The sequence below is a fragment of the Pseudophryne corroboree genome, chromosome 6 (genome assembly GCF_028390025.1).
Source record: "Pseudophryne corroboree isolate aPseCor3 chromosome 6, aPseCor3.hap2, whole genome shotgun sequence".
NCBI lineage: Eukaryota > Metazoa > Chordata > Amphibia > Anura > Myobatrachidae > Pseudophryne > Pseudophryne corroboree.
In genome coordinates this window covers 387,306,796-387,324,492 of record NC_086449.1, presented here as the reverse complement: position 1 = coordinate 387,324,492, position 17,697 = coordinate 387,306,796, and the positions used below count along the sequence as shown (strand labels likewise).

Sequence of the window (17,697 nt, the reverse complement as noted above, 5' to 3'; positions counted from 1 at the left end):
ATTTGAACCTTAATGGATCCTAATTTTAGGCCCATAGACAATCCTGCTTGCAGGAAATGTAGGAAACGACCCAGTTGAAATTCCTCCGTAGGGGCCTTCTTGGCCTCACACCACGCAACATATTTTCGCCAAATGCGATGATAATGTTTTGCAGTTACATCCTTCCTGGCCTTGATCAGGGTAGGGATGACTTCATCTGGAATGCCTTTTTCCTTCAGGATCCGGCGTTCAACCGCCATGCCGTCAAACGCAGCCGCGGTAAGTCTTGGAACAGACAAGGTCCCTGCTGGAGCAGGTCCTTCCTTAGAGGTAGAGGCCACGGGTCCTCCGTGAGCATCTCTTGCAGCTCCGGGTACCAAGTTCTTCTTGGCCAATCCGGAGCCACGAGTATCGTTCTTACTCCTCTCCTTCTTATGATTCTCAGTACTTTTGGTATGAGAGGAAGAGGAGGGAACACATATACCGACTGGAACACCCACGGAGTTACCAGAGCGTCCACCGCTATTGCCTGAGGGTCCCTTGACCTGGCGCAATATCTGTCCAGTTTCTTGTTGAGACGGGACGCCATCATGTCCACCTTTGGTTTTTCCCAACGGTTTACAATCACTTGGAAGACTTCTGGATGAAGTCCCCACTCCCCCGGGTGGAGGTCGTGTCTGCTGAGGAAGTCTGCTTCCCAGTTGTCCACTCCCGGAATGAACACTGCTGACAGTGCTATTGCATGATTTTCCGCCCAGCGGAGAATCCTTGCAGCTTCTGCCATTGCCCTCCTGCTTCTTGTGCCGCCCTGTCTGTTTACGTGGTCGACAGCCGTGATGTTGTCCGACTGGATCAATACCGGTTGACCCTGAAGCAGAGGCCTTGCTTGACTTAGGGCATTGTAAATGGCCCTTAGCTCTAGGATATTTATGTGAAGAGACGTTTCCATGCTTGACCACAAGCCCTGGAAATTTCTTCCCTGTGTGACTGCTCCCCAGCCTCTCAGGCTGGCATCCGTGGTTACCAGCATCCAATCCTGAATGCCGAATCTGCGGCCCTCTAGAAGATGAGCCTTCTGTAACCACCACAGGAGAGATACCCTTGTCCTTGGAGATAGGGTTATCCGCTGATGCATCTGAAGATGCGATCCGGACCATTTGTCCAGCAGATCCCACTGAAAAGTTCTTGCATGGAATCTTCCGAATGGAATCGCTTCGTAAGAAGCCACCATTTTTCCCAGGACTCTCGTGCACTGATGCACTGACACTTGTCCTGGTTTTAGGAGGTTCCTGACTAGCTCGGATAACTCCCTGGCCTTCTCCTCCGGGAGAAACACCTTTTTCTGGACTGTGTCCAGAATCATCCCTAGGAACAGTAGACGTGTTGTTGGAATCAGCTGTGATTTTGGGATATTTAGAATCCACCCGTGCTGACGTAGCACTACCTGAGATAGTGCTACTCCGACCTCTAACTGTTCCCTGGACCTTGCCCTTATCAGGAGATCGTCCAAGTAAGGGATAATTAATACGCCTTTTCTTCGAAGAAGAATCATCATTTCGGCCATTACCTTGGTAAAGACCCGTGGTGCCGTGGACAATCCAAACGGCAGCGTCTGAAACTGATAATGACAGTTTGTATCACAAACCTGAGGTACCCTTGGTGAGAAGGGTAGATTGGGACATGGAGATAAGCATCCTTGATGTCTAGAGATACCATATAGTCCCCTTCTTCCAGGTTCGCTATCACTGCTCTGAGTGACTCCATCTTGAATTTGAACCTTTTTATGTAAGTGTTCAAAGATTTTAGATTTAAAATTGGTCTCACCGAGCCGTCCGGCTTCGGTACCACAAACAGCGTGGAATAATACCCCTTTCCCTGTTGTAGGAGGGGTACCTTGATTATCACCTGCTGGGAATACAGCTTGTGAATAGCTTCCGATACTGCCTCCCTGTCGGAGGGAGACGTTGGTAGAGCAGACTTCAGGAACCGGCGAGGGGGAGACGTCTCGAATTCCAATTTGTACCCCTGTGATACTACCTGCAGGATCCAGGGGTCCACTTGCGAGTGAGCCCACTGCGCGCTGAAATTCTTGAGACGGCCCCCCACCGTGCCCGAGTCTGCTTGCAGAGCCCCAGCGTCATGCTGAGGACTTGGCAGAAGCGGGGGAGGGCTTCTGCTCCTGGGAAGAGGCTGCATGGTGCAGTCTTTTTCCCCTTCCTCTGCCCCGGGGCAGGAACGAGCGGCCTTTTTCCCTCTTGCCCTTATAGGGACGAAAGGACTGGGTTTGAAAGGACGGTGTCTTTTTCTGCTGAGAGGTGACCTGGGGTAAAAAGGTGGATTTTCCAGCCGTTGCTGTGGCCACCAGGTCCGATAGACCGACCCCAAATAACTCCTCCCCTTTATACGGCAATACTTCCATATGTCGTTTGGAATCCGCATCACCTGACCACTGTCGCGTCCATAACGTTCTTCTGGCAGAAATGGACATCGCACTTACTCTAGATGCCAGGGTGCAAATATCCCTCTGTGCATCTCGCATATATAGTAATGCATCCTTTAAATGCTCTATAGTTAATAATATACTGTCCCTATCCAGGGTATCAATATTTTCAGTCAGGGAATCCGACCAAGCCACTCCAGCGCTGCACATCCAGGCTGAGGCGATCGCTGGTCGCAGTATAACACCGGTATGTGTGTATATACCTTTTAAGATATTTTCCAGCCTTCTATCAGCTGGTTCCTTGAGAGCGGCCGTATCAGGAGACGGTAACGCCACTTGTTTTGATAAGCGTGTGAGCGCCTTATCTACCCTAGGGGGTGTTTCCCAACGTGCCCTAACCTCTGGCGGGAAAGGGTATAGTGCCAATAATTTATTAGAAATCAGCAGTTTTTTATCGGGGGAAAACCACGCTTTATCACACACCTCATTTAATTCATCTGACTCAGGAAAAACCACTGGTAGTTTTTTCACACCCCACATAATACCCTTTTTTGTGGTACTTGTAGTGTCAGAAATGTTCAATGCCTCCTTCATTGCCGTGATCATGTAACGTGTGGCCCTACTGGACATTACGTTTGTCTCGTCACCGTCGACACTGGATTCAGTATCCGTGTCAGGGTCTGTGTCGACCATCTGAGGTAACGGGCGTTTTAGCGCCCCTGACGGTGTCTGAGACGCCTGAACAGGCACTAATTGATTTGTCGGCTGTCTCATGTCGTCAACAGTTTTTTGCAAAGTGCTGACATTGTCACGTAATTCTTTAATTACTACCATCCAGTCAGGTGTCGACTCCCTAGGGGGTGACATCACTAACACAGGCAATTGCTCTGCTTCCACATCATTTTCCTCCTCATACATGTCGACACAATCGTACCGACACCCAGCACACACACAGGGAATGCTCTGATAGAGGACAGGACCCCACTAGCCCTTTGGGGAGACAGAGGGAGAGTTTGCCAGCACACACCAGAGCGCTATATATATACAGGGATAACCTTATATAAGTGTTACTCCCTGTTATAGCTGCTGTATTTATATATTAGCTGCCAATAGTGCCCCCCTCTCTGTTTTACCCTGTTTCTGTAGTGCAGGACTGCAGGGGAGAGTCAGGGAGCCGTCCTTCCAGCGGAGCTGTGAAAGAAAATGGCGCTTGTGTGCTGAGGAGAAAGGCTCCACCCCCTTCACGGCGGCCTTTTCTCCCGCTTTTTTCAGGAAACTGGCAGGGGATAAATGCATCCATATAGCCCAGGAGCTATATGTGATGCATTTTTTTTTAGCCATATAAGGTTTTTATATCGTTTTTATTGCGTCTCAGGGCGCTCCCCCCCAGCGCCCTGCACCCTCAGTGACCGGAGTGTGAAGTGTGCTGAGAGCAATGGCGCACAGCTGCAGTGCTGTGCGCTACCTTATTTGAAGACAGGAACGTCTTCTGCCGCCGCTTTCTCCGGACCTCTTCACTCTTCTGGCTCTGTAAGGGGGCCGGCGGCGCGGCTCCGGGACCCATCCAGGCTGAACCTGTGATCGTCCCTCTGGAGCTAATGTCCAGTAGCCAAGAAGCCCAATCCACTCTGCAGTCAGGTGAGTTCGCTTCTTCTCCCCTTAGTCCCACGATGCAGTGAGCCTGTTGCCAGCAGGACTCACTGAAAATAAAAAACCTATTTAAACTTTTACTTCTAAGCAGCTCAGGAGAGCCACCTAGCTTGCACCCTTCTCGTTCGGGCACAAAAATCTAACTGAGGCTTGGAGGAGGGTCATAGGGGGAGGAGCCAGTGCACACCAGCTAGTCTAAAGCTTTTACTTTTTGTGCCCAGTCTCCTGCGGAGACGCTATTCCCCATGGTCCTTACGGAGTTCCCAGCATCCACTAGGACGTCAGAGAAAATATGTTTATATGTCATCTTAGCCTCAGCTATGTGGTGAGCATAGGCGAATCTGGGGGGTGGTCCGGGGGTGCACAGGACCACCCATTAGCCTCAAACCACCATTTATTAATTTCTTTAGTGTACTCCCGGTCAGGAATGCGTTTGCTGACCGGGAGGACTACTACAGTCGCGCTGACGCTGTAGCTCCCGGGCTCCGCCCATCCCCCCCATGGTAGCAAGTAGGCGTGGGGTGATAACCTCACGCCGCATTCGCACCCACCGGAGCTCTGCCAGTCCTCCCTCAGCCCTCCATCATTGGCTGCCGTCCTCCCGCCCGCTACCAGATACTCTTGCTGCAGGGAGCGTGACCGCAATGTGTTACGCTCCCTGTTTGATCTGCCTGCTGCCCTCCGCCTCACCCCGCTGGCTCCCGGCTCCATCCGCCTCACCCCGCCGGCTCCCAGGATGTGAGAAGGGGAAGAGGGGTGGCCCTGTGAAATTATTAGAAGGGGGGGGGGGGTGCTTGAGAAGAAACACAATGAGAGACATGGGGGAGGGGATAGACACTGACAGACATAGAAGGGACGGACGGACACAGAGACATAGGGGAGGGGAGAGAGAGACACATTGAGAGACATGAGGGGGGGGAGAGACACTTAGAGACAGAAGGGGGGGAGACACTGGGCACTGAGAGACATAGGGGAGAGAGACACAGAGACAAAGAAGGGGGAGGAAAAACTGAAAAACAGAAGGGGGGGACACAGAGACATAGAAGGGGGAGAGAGAGACACCAAGAGACATAGAAGGGGACACACACACTGAGCGACTTAGAAGGGGAGAGAGAGACACTAAGAGATATAGAATGGGGGGGGGGGGGGCGGAGAGACACACAGAGACACGGGGGGATATTCAATTTGCCTCCGAAGAGACATCGGGAGTAAAAACCCCTGATGTTTCTGCGGGGTGCTGCGGTCGGGCTATTTAATTAGCTCGGTCGATAACGAGTGCAGTTACACCCGTCAACACACAGGTTCAGAAAACCTGTGTGTTTTCGGGTGAAATAGCCCCGTTTTCGGATGAAAACGGGGCTGTTATCGGCCATTTTGCTTCGCCTGCCAGAGGCAGGTGAAGCCAAATCCCTGATAAACCGCCGCACGCACTGGCTTATCGGGGCTAATTAGATAGCCCCCGGCGGCGACACTTTACACCCGCAATCATTGCGGGCAAATTGAATATCCCCCAGGGGGTACACACTGAAAGACACAGTATGAAGGCAGGGAGACACACTGAGATAGAATGAGGGCACAGAGACATAGAATGTGATGGTGTGCTGAGAGGTCACTCAGGGGGAGGTGATGGTGTGCTGAGAAATGACACGAGAGGGAGATAATGATGTGGCTGAGAGATGATTTAGGCGGTGGGTGATGGTGTGCTGAGAGACAACACAGAGAGTAGGTGGTGGTGTGCTGAGAGACGTTGCAGGGGGTGATGATGGTGTGCTAAGGTGACACAGGTGATAGATGATGTTGTGCTGAGAGATGACGCAGGGGGACGTAGTGGTGTGCTGAGAGACAACGGTGGGGTAAGGGAATGGTTTGCTGAGAGATGACACGAGGGGGAGATAATGGTGTGCTGAGAAACACAGTGGGGAGATGGTGTGGCTGAGAGATGCTGGGAGGAGATGGTGTGGCTGAGAGACGCAGGGGGAGATGGTGTGGCTGAGAGATGCAAGGGCGCGATGGTGTTGCTGAGAGATGCAAGGGCGAAGTGGTGTGCCTGAGAGATGCAAGGGGCAGGATGTGACACAGGGGGCAGGATGTTAGTCTGGTTGAACCGCTGTCGTATGATGCTGACCTTGTTAATATTCCTACACAAACAGGCATCTTCCAGACGATGTGATCTCCTACATGAATAGTGAATACCAACTGAAGACGCCGTCTGCCTTAGAGGACACAGTTCTTCAGAGGTTCCACATTGTGATCAACCATCATATAGGTAAGGTGCATTTGGATTTGAAAAGAATGTTCCAAGTGTGATAAGAAATAGGCGGCATGTCATGTTGACACACCCCATTTTCAGTGACCACGCCCCTTCTGGTATGTGGCCACGTCCACTTTTTGGCACGCGCGCCTTTGGTGCGCGCACATTATTAGCTCTGCACTTCTTTTTGGGAGTGGGGGCCCAACTGGGACCACCCATTACCAAATGTCTAGTTTCGCCTATGGGGGTGAGGGACAGAATTAGCTTCTGTTTGTGATTGGAAGCCACAATCACTGGTTTTTCCTATTACATTGACCATAATTTCAATTGGTCCTGAATTACCATCCCAGGACACCCCTGCAAGTGCTCCGAGGCACCCAGTTTGGGAACCACTGCCCTCTTATATATTAAAATATTATCTAAATGACGCTCATATATAAACAGAAAAATACAGTAAGTTAAATGTGGCGGTAATCTTTCTCTTATTCAATAAATATAAATTGTTTAAGCTATGTATCTTAACAACATTGGCAAGACATTAGCAAATTTACATCAAAATAAGGAATTTTTCCTTCTTTTGACCTAGTCACACTTGACATCAGACACACAGAGACATCACCCCATCACAATGACATCAGACATACAAGTGTCACTCACCCCATCACACAGACACTAGACATACAGACACGTCACTCACCCATTACACTGACATCAGACACACAGAAAGACGTCACCCCATCACACTGACTGACATCGGACACACAGGTGTTACTCATCCCATCACACTGACACTAGACATACAGACACGTCACACCATCACACTGACATCAGACACACAGACACGTCACACCATCACACTGACATCGGACACACAGGTGTTACTCACCCCATCACACAGACACTAGACATACAGACACGTCACTCACTCACAGACACTGACATCAGACACAGGGCGGGATGTACTAAAAGGAAAATGCAGTAAAACCCCTGTTTTCTGAGGTTTTACTGCATTTTCATATGTACTAAGACCCCACCGCCGGGTTTACGCCGCCAGAGGTATCGCCATCTTTTGATGGCGATACCCTATAGAAGCCTATGGGCTACTTACCGCCGCCGCATCCCGCCGCCGACCTGCGCCGCTCACGACGACCTCGCTTTCCCCAGCCCCCCTCCTCCTTCTCCCCCGCTGCACAGCCTTGTCTCCTTCATGCTGCAGGGGGGAGAAGGAGGAGCACGGGGACTCCCTGCACACATCACCTCCCGGGGATGAGAGGTGACGGAAACCGCCGCAAACCCTGTTCTGCGGACCATCACTGATCGCAGGACACCCCTGGCATTGCTTTGTGATACTAATCGCATATGTTAGTACATATGCGATTAGCATCATTGCGATGACCGGCGATGACCTGCAATCATGGATAGTACATCCTGCCCTCACAGAGACATCACCCCACCACACTGACATCAGACTCACAGGTGTCATTCATCCCATCACACAGACACTAGACACACAGACATGTCACTCACCCATTACACTGACATCAGACACACAGAGACGTCACCCCATCACACTGACATCAAACAGGTGTCACTCACCCCACCACACTGACACTAGACATACAGACACGTCACTCATCCATTACACTGACATCAGACACACAGACATCACTCAGACGCACAGAAAAATATGCAGGTTCCCCAAGGAAGGTGTTTGCTGAAATCATATGCCTCTTTTACTTAATACAGTACGTTCATTGCCTGTGAGGCATATAGGAAAGTAAGTTAACTGGGGAAAATAATAAATAAATTGTGGTGGTAAAATAGAATCAGGGTTAGTTACATATCACATGCTTGTAACAGTCCAATTGTACGTGCAACATGTTTTCTCATAGGAGAAGAACCACTACAACCTGAGGCAGAGTCTGTTAGCTGTGAACTAGGTTGTGCAACTTTTTAATACAGGTAAAACCTGCAGCCGTGACCGTTTCCCATTCAATTAGAAATCCGCATTGGGTAATGTATGTTTCAATGGGAGAAATTGTGGCTTTTAGTACGTACCTCCAGCCTAGGTGAAAAGTAAGGAAAAGTCCTAATTTTAATGTAAAAATATAAGGACACAGTGTAATACCTCATGTACATCCATCTTAATGAATAAAACTGTATTTAGAGGTGTTTAGATAGTAAAATATTGCAATAGAGACGTAATTTTCTCATCAAAAAAAGACAACTGTACCTTGTTAAACCCCTGGATATATATGAAGGTTCCTATCACATCACCCCACCGTTCACTGCTTCAAGCTACTGTACATGTATAGCTTCTTTAGCGTTTCCTAATAAGTTTCGTGATTTAGACCATGCACTCTTTTGACTGCCGTTCTTTGCACCAATATCTGATTTATGTCTTTCCAGAAATATGACTTGAATCCACACCTACTGTACTGTCAACTCAGTATTCTAGATATACTGTATAATAACCTATATAGTGACATTACCAGCTCTTTCCTACAGAAACATTAATACCTCTTCCCATGCAGTCTAGCATCTGTCCAGCCTTCCCAATTGCTTCGCTACATTACCTTCAAAACCTGAAGCCCTCTAACACAGTGACTCCTACATCCTTTTCCTGCTCAGTAGTCACCACTTTTATGCCATTAATAATACACTTCACTTTCAGATTTTGAAACCAAAGTACATGGTTTTTGCATATTTCATGGTATGTCTGCCGTGTTTACACATTTATATAATGTCCAAACAAAAAAGAGGCATATTTACCTTCGATATCAGTATGCTACCAATTACGATATAGAAAAGCAAGTAGAGATTCCTAGGTACTCCACTGATGCCTGCACCCCCTAATGTCATATCTGCATAACCCAATGCCACCCTTCAATTTAATCCCATGAATTCCAATTTCTTGCTTCTGCAATATATCTATGGCTCCACCGTGATCTGCTACTTTAGAAATCCAGTCAATAAAAAAATCTTGTTCGTTGTTGGCTGTTCCATCATTCTTTATTTCAGCAGTATTTCCGTTATATTTGCTGTTACCAATGTCATACTCAAAGGTCTATAGTTGATATCCTCTTTTCTACTTCTTTTATGAAGGACTAGATTTGTAAACAGCACCTCTTGTAGCCAAACCTCCCAACATATAGAAAAACACCTTCACCTTGGGTGCAATTCCTTTTCATAAACAAAGCAGAGGATAATTAATTAGAGGCTAATCCAAAATAAGAACAGCAGCAGATCTAGAAAATAGGGGACATCTCCTCAGATCTGCGTTTAGTGTTCTTTATAAGGGATATAATTAACAAAAAAACAACAACAATTACATAAGTGCAGATAAACTAACATTTATTTATATTTTTTTAAGTAAGTGTAGAAAAGATATTCTCTTCTAATTAATACATTATACCATTCATTCCCAATAATCACTCTAAATGCACAATAAGGTGATGGCCCTCGATAATGTATCTTTTATAATCCAGAAATATTCCTCTGTTAATAAGAAATGGAAAATGAGTTGACAAAAAGTACAGAGAAAAATGATTTACTCTAAATAGAGAAACTGTGTTGGAATATTAAAGATTCATTGTCCAGGGCCATCTCCTTAGCAGGTATTCATGCTAATCATCTTAGCTCTCTTTCCTTCTTCTACTGGAGAAACTAATTTAAGCAATCTGCTAAACACTTGTCTTCCCTGCAAGACTCTACTCCTTTGGCTTCAGTCTTAACAAATCCCTTTGGATTCCTCTTTTAACTTCTATAATAATAATATAAAAGAAAAAAAGAAAAAGAGGTGTAGTCCCCTTCCCCTCTACAAGGCTGTTTCCGCTTCAGCCAGAGCGTTTGCACATTTGGGGGCAAATGTAATAGGGTGTGAGAATCAGAAAGTGAGAAATTTTGGTAAAATTATCCTGTTTTTTTTTTTTTTTTTTAAATTGGCAATCATTTACATGGCAAAATCAACCTAGTTTTGCCATGTAAATGATTGCCACTTTTAAAAAAAACAGCAGAATTTTACCAAAATCTCTCACTTTCTGATTCTCACACCCTATTACATTTCACCCTTGATTTCTTTATGAGTCCCCTTCACCTTAGTAATATACAATACTAAGGGGTCTATGTACTAATCTTTGGAGAGTGACAAAGTGGAGAGAGATAAAGTACCAACCAATCAGCTCCTGTCATTTTTAAACACAGCCTGTAACATAACAAAGAGGAGCTGATTGGCTTGCACTTTATTCTTTCCACTTTATCACTCTCCAAGGTTTAGCACATCTGCCCCTGAATCCTTATTCTTCTAAGTGCTTCTAATTCAGGGGCAGATGTATTAACCTGGAGAAGGCATAAGGAAGTGATAAACCAGTGATATGTGCAAGGTGATAAAGGTACCAGCCAATCAGCTCCAATATGTAAATTACCAGTTAGGAGCTGATTGGCTGGTGCATTATCACCTTGCACTTAACACTGCTTTATCACTGGTTTATCACTTCCTTATGCCTTCTACAGGTTAATACATCTACCCCTCAGATACAAAACTTCCTTCACCCTCTGACAATATTACTGGACTTCTTGTGCTTGTGTTTTGTCTAACATATCAGACACAAATATGTGTTTCTTTAGAACTGTACTGTATTATTGTTCCAACTGCTCCTGTGCTCCATACAAATGCCTCTGCTATGTCAAAGAATCACTACCATATGTTCCCATGTGTACACAGTCAGCCCTTGTTGTTACTGTGATATGTGCCATCGCTTGTCTTTATTCTAATCACTGCTGATGTTCATTGAACCCTAAATTCTTCTCACCCACACTTACCGTACCACTACTACGATGGACATACTACAATGGGCTACTGTATTTGATAACTCATTAAAGGATTACAAGATTATATAGAATAAATAAGTGTAAGCCATATATATATATATTTTTTTAGAAAGACGTGACTGGTGTACAAAAGGACACAATGAAACCGGCACAATATGACGTGCAACCCAGTATCATTCTTATGATATGTCATGCTGTGACTGACAAAATGAGCACCTGTACTGACTGTACATATCAGATGCACAACCAATATAAAATTACAACCAGTATACCACTTAAATGATCTTGCTAAAACAAACAAAAAAACAAGAACTTTTATGCGGCATAGTGGGACAACACTTTATTTTTATCTATACTTATTACTATAGTTCCTTTTAAACTGATCCCTTTAGAAATGATTTCAGACCTTAATACGATTTTACAGATATATAATGGTTTGTGAACTATAAAGGATTAAAAAGTGCATTTTCAAAATAGTTCAAACGGAGCAGAGCTTCATATTTCCATCATTCCCTGTCCTTACACATTTCTTTCACGTGACATACAAAACATTAATAAAACATGATTAAAAGTTACATAGAACAGATTTTTGATGGCATTGAAATCTTTGTCATTTAGACTAGATGCATCATCGCTTGGAGAGTGATAAAATGGAGAAAACCTACCAGCCAATCAGCTCCTAACTGTCATGTCACATGCCCTGTTTGAAAAATGACAGGAGTTGGTTGGCTGGTAGTTTATCACTTTCCATTTTATCACTCTCCAAGCGATGATGCAGCTAGTGAATTTAATGTGAACAACACTAAAATCATTAAATAGGTATGCAGTGTAAAAATGTGGTGTTAATATTGCCCACTGATAGATACATACATACATACATACATACATACATACCATACAGTACATACATACATACATACATACATACATACCATCTATACATTGATAAAGCAGTACACATCTTATAATGCATTGCAGGTCATTTTCTTATCCTTGAATATTCTCTTATGCCCAAATGGCTGAACAAATGTATTCAAGTCTGTCTGATTGTTACATGAAAAATGAATATACCCAAGAGTTGGAATAGGAAGGTAAATATCACAGGATACATATGTTTTCCTGCGTGAACAAAAATGTACATAAATATTACAAGTGGTATAAAACACAATATACTTTGGTTAATTACAACAGAAAAAGGTAGCATGTGGGTTTCTGGAAGTTATGGAACTACAAGGTCCAGCATCACATAAAATCGGTGCCTGTGGGTCCACACACAGTAGGTGTAGAACAACAGGTTGCCTGTATTCCGCTGCCGGAGACAGTATGCAGATGGGCAGCGCAGGAGAATGTATTGCTGGTGGCTGTGTGACTGTATCGGGAAGCAATGAATGGATGAGCTGCTTCTTGGTGTATCCGCTACCACCACAGTTACCACGTTCTGCTATACTGTAGCGTTGTACTGTTTGTAGTTCCTGCATACTGAGTAACTACCAGAAAAGCCCATGCCAATGAGAGATCTATACGAAGCCTACTGTAGCGTGGGGACATGTTACGGCGGCTCAGTCACAGTATGAGCTGAAACTATTTGCAGCCAGTTTCCTCCCCGGCCCGTGTGACTGGTGGCTGGCCAGGAGGAGAGCTGGTACAAATGCACTTACCCACAGCAGCACAGAGCACTCCCAACAATAGGCGCAGTACGATCATGATGTGTCCGGCTACGGCTGCTGTGGTCAGACGGAGACTGCTTCTCTTATCCTATATAGGGGACGCCGGTTATCAGTGCAGCGACTGTCCCGGGGACGCGCAGCACCTTGCAGAATACAGTCTGCTTGTCCTATTGCTTCCTCCTCACTGTGTGGTCAGCCTGTCCTGTTTCTCTCTGACTTTCCCTGTATGCCCAGTGATGCTGCACACTTGCTGCTGTAAATCCCCCACTTGCCGTAATACTGATCTCTAACAAATCTACTGGCTGTGGCTGGGGAGGATAAAAGGGGGGCTTTGTCATGGACAAATTCAATCTATTCTCTCCAATAGGAAAGTTGGGTGGACCTGCCCCAAAAAAACAATAACATAGGAAACTCCTCCTTCTGCAGTGTTAACCAAGATATCTGCAGGATGCGAGTTCAATGGAAATGACTCCATGAAAGGAATTGGTGAGGAAGTCCTGTGCTAAAACAATAATTAGGCTGGATGGGGTGCTGCAAAGAGTTCAACTTGGAAACAGTAAAACAATAAGGATTTTTTTTCCACCCCTTGTTACCATGGTGTTTGGGAAGGAGAGCTGTGGGTGAGGGCTGCTTTGGCAAACCTTGATAATCTGGACCAGACAGCTGGACTCTCGGGGTTATATGGAGAGGGATTAACTAGAGACCATTTGTTTACTAATTCCTCTGGAGCAGTAGGAATTTACATAAGAAAATACATTATTGACTATCCAATTGCAAGAGTAAAAAATCACCAAAAATAAAACAATACATTTTAAATTATTCCAAACAGGATAACATCAAAAGATAAGTATAGACCACAAAGAACATGTGTATTTATGCAATGGAAAAGTAATATATCTCTTTGTGTTTCATTTGCAGTGTTTGGTTCTACTCATGAAGCAATGAAAAGAGTGGAGAAGTGAGCCAGTGCAGAAGTTGCCCATGGCAACCAATCAACTCTTAAGTACCAGTTAACAAACACATTCTATAAAAGTATACAGAGCAGCTGATTGGTTGCCATGGGCAACTTCTCTACTGGCTCACTTCTCCACTCTTTTCACAGCTTCATGAATAGACCCCTAAAAGGCATATTTACCACCAGCTGCATATAAAATGTGGTTGTGGCATGAAAGTTTCATGCCAGCTTGCAGTGTGGTCATGGAAAATGACCACACGTACTTATAATAGTTGATGTGCTGGTCAGGGCCGAATTTAGGGGTTTTTAGCCGCCGCCCCGCCCCGCCTCCCCCCAACCCCCTTCATCACAAAGCAGCCCCAACCTCACCCTACTACCAACTCCAGGACCACAAGTAGTCTGACTCCCATCATTTGCTAAATTATATATATATATATATATATATATATATATACATACATACATACATATATATATATATATATATATATATGTAAAGTTGTAATGACGGAAATAAAAGAATCATATGGCCCTAATCAGCCAGGTGTGCCGCCCCCAGCAAGTGCCGCTCCAAGGCACATGCCTCACGTGCCTAGCAGAAAATTCCTTTGCAAATGGCTAGAAGCAAAGTGGTACTGTAGCTACCTCTATCACTTTGCTTGTGCATGTGATGTGGGTACTGTGCATGTGTGGCCAACACAACGGGTGGTCTTCTGTATGCCGAATGTCGGGATCCCGGCGCACAGTATACCGGCGCCGGAATCCCGACACCCGGCATACCAACAACTATTCTCCCTCGTGGGGGTCCATGACCCCCCTGGAGTGAGAATAAAATAGTGTGGCGTGCGTAGCGCGCCACCGTGCCCGCAAGGGGCTCCTTTGCGCTTGCCACGCTGTCGGTATGCCGGCGGTCGGGCTCCTGGCGCCGGTATGCTGGGTGTCGGGAGCCCGAGCGCCGGCATACCGTACGACACCCAACACAACCTATGGGGCTGCTTCTGCTGTCGGAAATAAAGGCACTGCGGCAGATGTCAGAGTTATCTGTTGTGGTCCCTCCTTGTTACATCCTGGGAATGCTTAGATTTTGGTGATTTCCCACAAAATAACTTCCTCATACCGACTGTGGTTCTCTTCAGTAGGTCAAATATAATACTAATAAATTGTAATTACCATTTCTTTTTTATTTAAAATCATCTACAGTAGGGCAATATTTACCAAGCGGCTGCACTTTTGTAAGCCATTGCTCCTCGTCAAGTTGCAGCTGAAAATTTAAAGCAGCACTCGCTTTCATTGTAAATCCCGCACTGGAATGTGTAATTGCAGTCCCACCGTCATCAGGATATAAATACAAATAAACAATCCTATTTGTTGGATGCTTATGATTTGAGAGCTATGATTACTGAGCATTTTTTTAAACCACCTCATGGCTAGGATGGGACAGAACCATACTTGCCGACTTTTAGGCTGCTCTCTCCGGAAGAGAGGGCAGCCAGGTCGGCTCAGCAGGAGGGCGGGCAGTGACGTAACGTGTAGAGGGGGGTGGGCCAGAGGTGGAACGGGGGCGTGGCGGAGGCAGAATGGGGGCTTGGCTGCGGGATTGCGTTATGTAAGCCACGCCCGCTGCTGTGTAATGCCGCTATTACCGGCATTATACAGCAGGGGGCATGGCTATGATGACGCGATTCGCGTCATCGCCTGCCCGGACCGCCCACTTTACTCGCTAAGCGGGCGGCTGGGCAGGGGGGGACCCCTGAAATCGGGAGACTTGCCTGCTCTTCCGGTGGGCTGGGAGGGTTACCCGATTTTTTGGAGCCTCCTGGCTATTCCGGGAGAGTAGGCAAGTATGGACAGAACCCTTTTACAGCACAAGGCATATTGAACAATTAGGCTGCAAAAACTGCAACCTAGGTGAAGTAGTACAACATTCTCAAGAGTTTCTTTTTAGTGATGCAATAGTATCAGTATGTTAATTATTGTTCTTTAGAGATCTTCTCTGTTTCACATGTTTACCATTTATGTTTGTGATGTCATATATTATTATTATGATTTTCTCATTATTATTGTTATTAATAATAATAATAATAAATTATTATTATTATTATTATTATTATGAGTACATTTCAGTAAAGAATACTATTTCATTAAAGATTCCTTTAGAATGTAAGATCCCACGAGCATTGCCCTCATCCCTCATGTGCCTTTCCTCCTCTTGCTTAAACCATCTTCGATGGCCCCAAATCCAGCAGTTTTCTGCCACCCTGATACTTATTTCAATGTCGTCTGCTGATGTACCTATGTTTATATACCCTGTGCTTGTCCTCTATTGTCTTTAACTAGAAGTCACTGTTTTCCTGTTTTGCTCAGTAGTTTTTGTACTTTGTAATTGAGTGCTGCGGAAATCTTGTGGCACCATATAAAAAAGGAATAATAATAATAATAATAATCTGGCTAATATTATTACGTAAGAATATTTATATAAATATAAAGTATTCAGGGAGCTATTATTGTGCTGGGCTGCAAAACTCAACCAAAGCATTAAGGAAGTGTTCTTTAAACCCTTCACTGCTGAGTATTGTTTTTTTTTACCCCTGTGCTAAGGCCAAGGGGGTCATTCAAATCTGATCGTTGCTGTGCGTTTTTCGCACAGCGGGCGATCAGATCATTACAGTGCATTCGTATGCACTGCAATGCACACGCGCGTCAGACAGCAACAACGGGCATCACCGGTCAGCGACGGGGTGGTGCGAAACATCCGATCGCATGGGCGTTCGCAAGGTGACAAACAGGAAAAGGCCGTTTGTGGGTGGCAACTGAGCAGTTACAAGGAGTGTCTGGAAAAACGCAGGCGTGCCCAAGCATTTTCAGGGGGTGTTGTATGTTATGCAATGGTCGGGCTCCCGGCGGCCAGCATACTGGTGCCGGAATCCCGACCACGGGCATACCGACAGCTGGGCGAGCGCAAATGAGCCCCTAACGCCACGCTATCTATTCTCCCTCCAGGGGATTCGTGGACCCCCAAGAGGGAGAAAAGCTGTCGGTATGCCGGTGGTCGTGATTCCGGCGCCGGTATGCTGGTCGCCGGGAGTCCGGCCGCCGGCAAACTTAAGACCACTCTTTTCAGGGAGGGTGTCTGACATCAGCTCTGGCCATGATCAGCCTATATCTATCGCACTGGAGGAGTAAGTCCTGGGTTGCGCACACACTGCACAAAATAATTTTAGCAGCTCAGCTACGCATGTGTTCGCACACTTGCACAGAGAAAATACACTCTGTAGGCGACGACTATCTGAATGCAGGACAGCAAAAAACGCAGCCCAGCAATCAGGTCTGAATGACCTCCCAAATTTGGAAACATCACTGTTCTTTTTATGTAGTACCCACATACTAGATTAAGATTAGATTAAGTAAAATACTATTAGTTGTTTTGCTAATTCTAATACATCAAATAAAGTTTAACAAATGACCACAAAGTGTTTTTTCTTAGAAATTTCATAAAAAGTGAATGAAAAGCATACATGATTTTTTAATAAACACCACAAGTAAACACTTTGTGGTTCTTTCTTTGACATTATTCCACCTTTCCAAAAGAGCAGTTGGAACTTAAAAATTTTTTATTCTGCTAATTTTCACCATTTTCATTTAAACACCTACTACAAATATGTAAGATTAATATGATAGCCCAACAACATGTGATCACCTATCTTTCAAATGAGGGTGCCCCAATCTTCCTTTTTAAAATGTAGGGGGTTCCGTAGCAAAGGGGGTAAAGGCTATGCAAGTTAGTTACTGTATACTCTCTTCCCAATTTTTTTTTTTTTTTATTAATAAAAAAAAGCGTTGGGCAGGGGCGTAAATTTATCCTAGTCGCCAAGGGGCAAGTTGGAGTTTGGTGCCCCTCTTCCACCTTAAAAAAAGGGAAAACAAA

General features: G+C 45.5%; 1 protein-coding gene across 1 annotated transcript in view; it reads right to left on the bottom strand.

Annotated features, from left to right (window-relative positions):
- The window catches only part of PODXL (podocalyxin like), a 201,388-nt gene extending 188,253 nt beyond the window's left edge, over positions 1 to 13,135 (bottom strand). The window contains exon 1 of the mRNA XM_063926767.1: positions 12,809 to 13,135. Coding sequence (XP_063782837.1) covers positions 12,809 to 12,854 — 46 coding nt within the window. The 5' untranslated portion in view covers positions 12,855 to 13,135. The remainder of the gene's footprint in view (positions 1 to 12,808) is intronic.
- Positions 13,136 to 17,697: the final 4,562 nt, after the last annotated feature.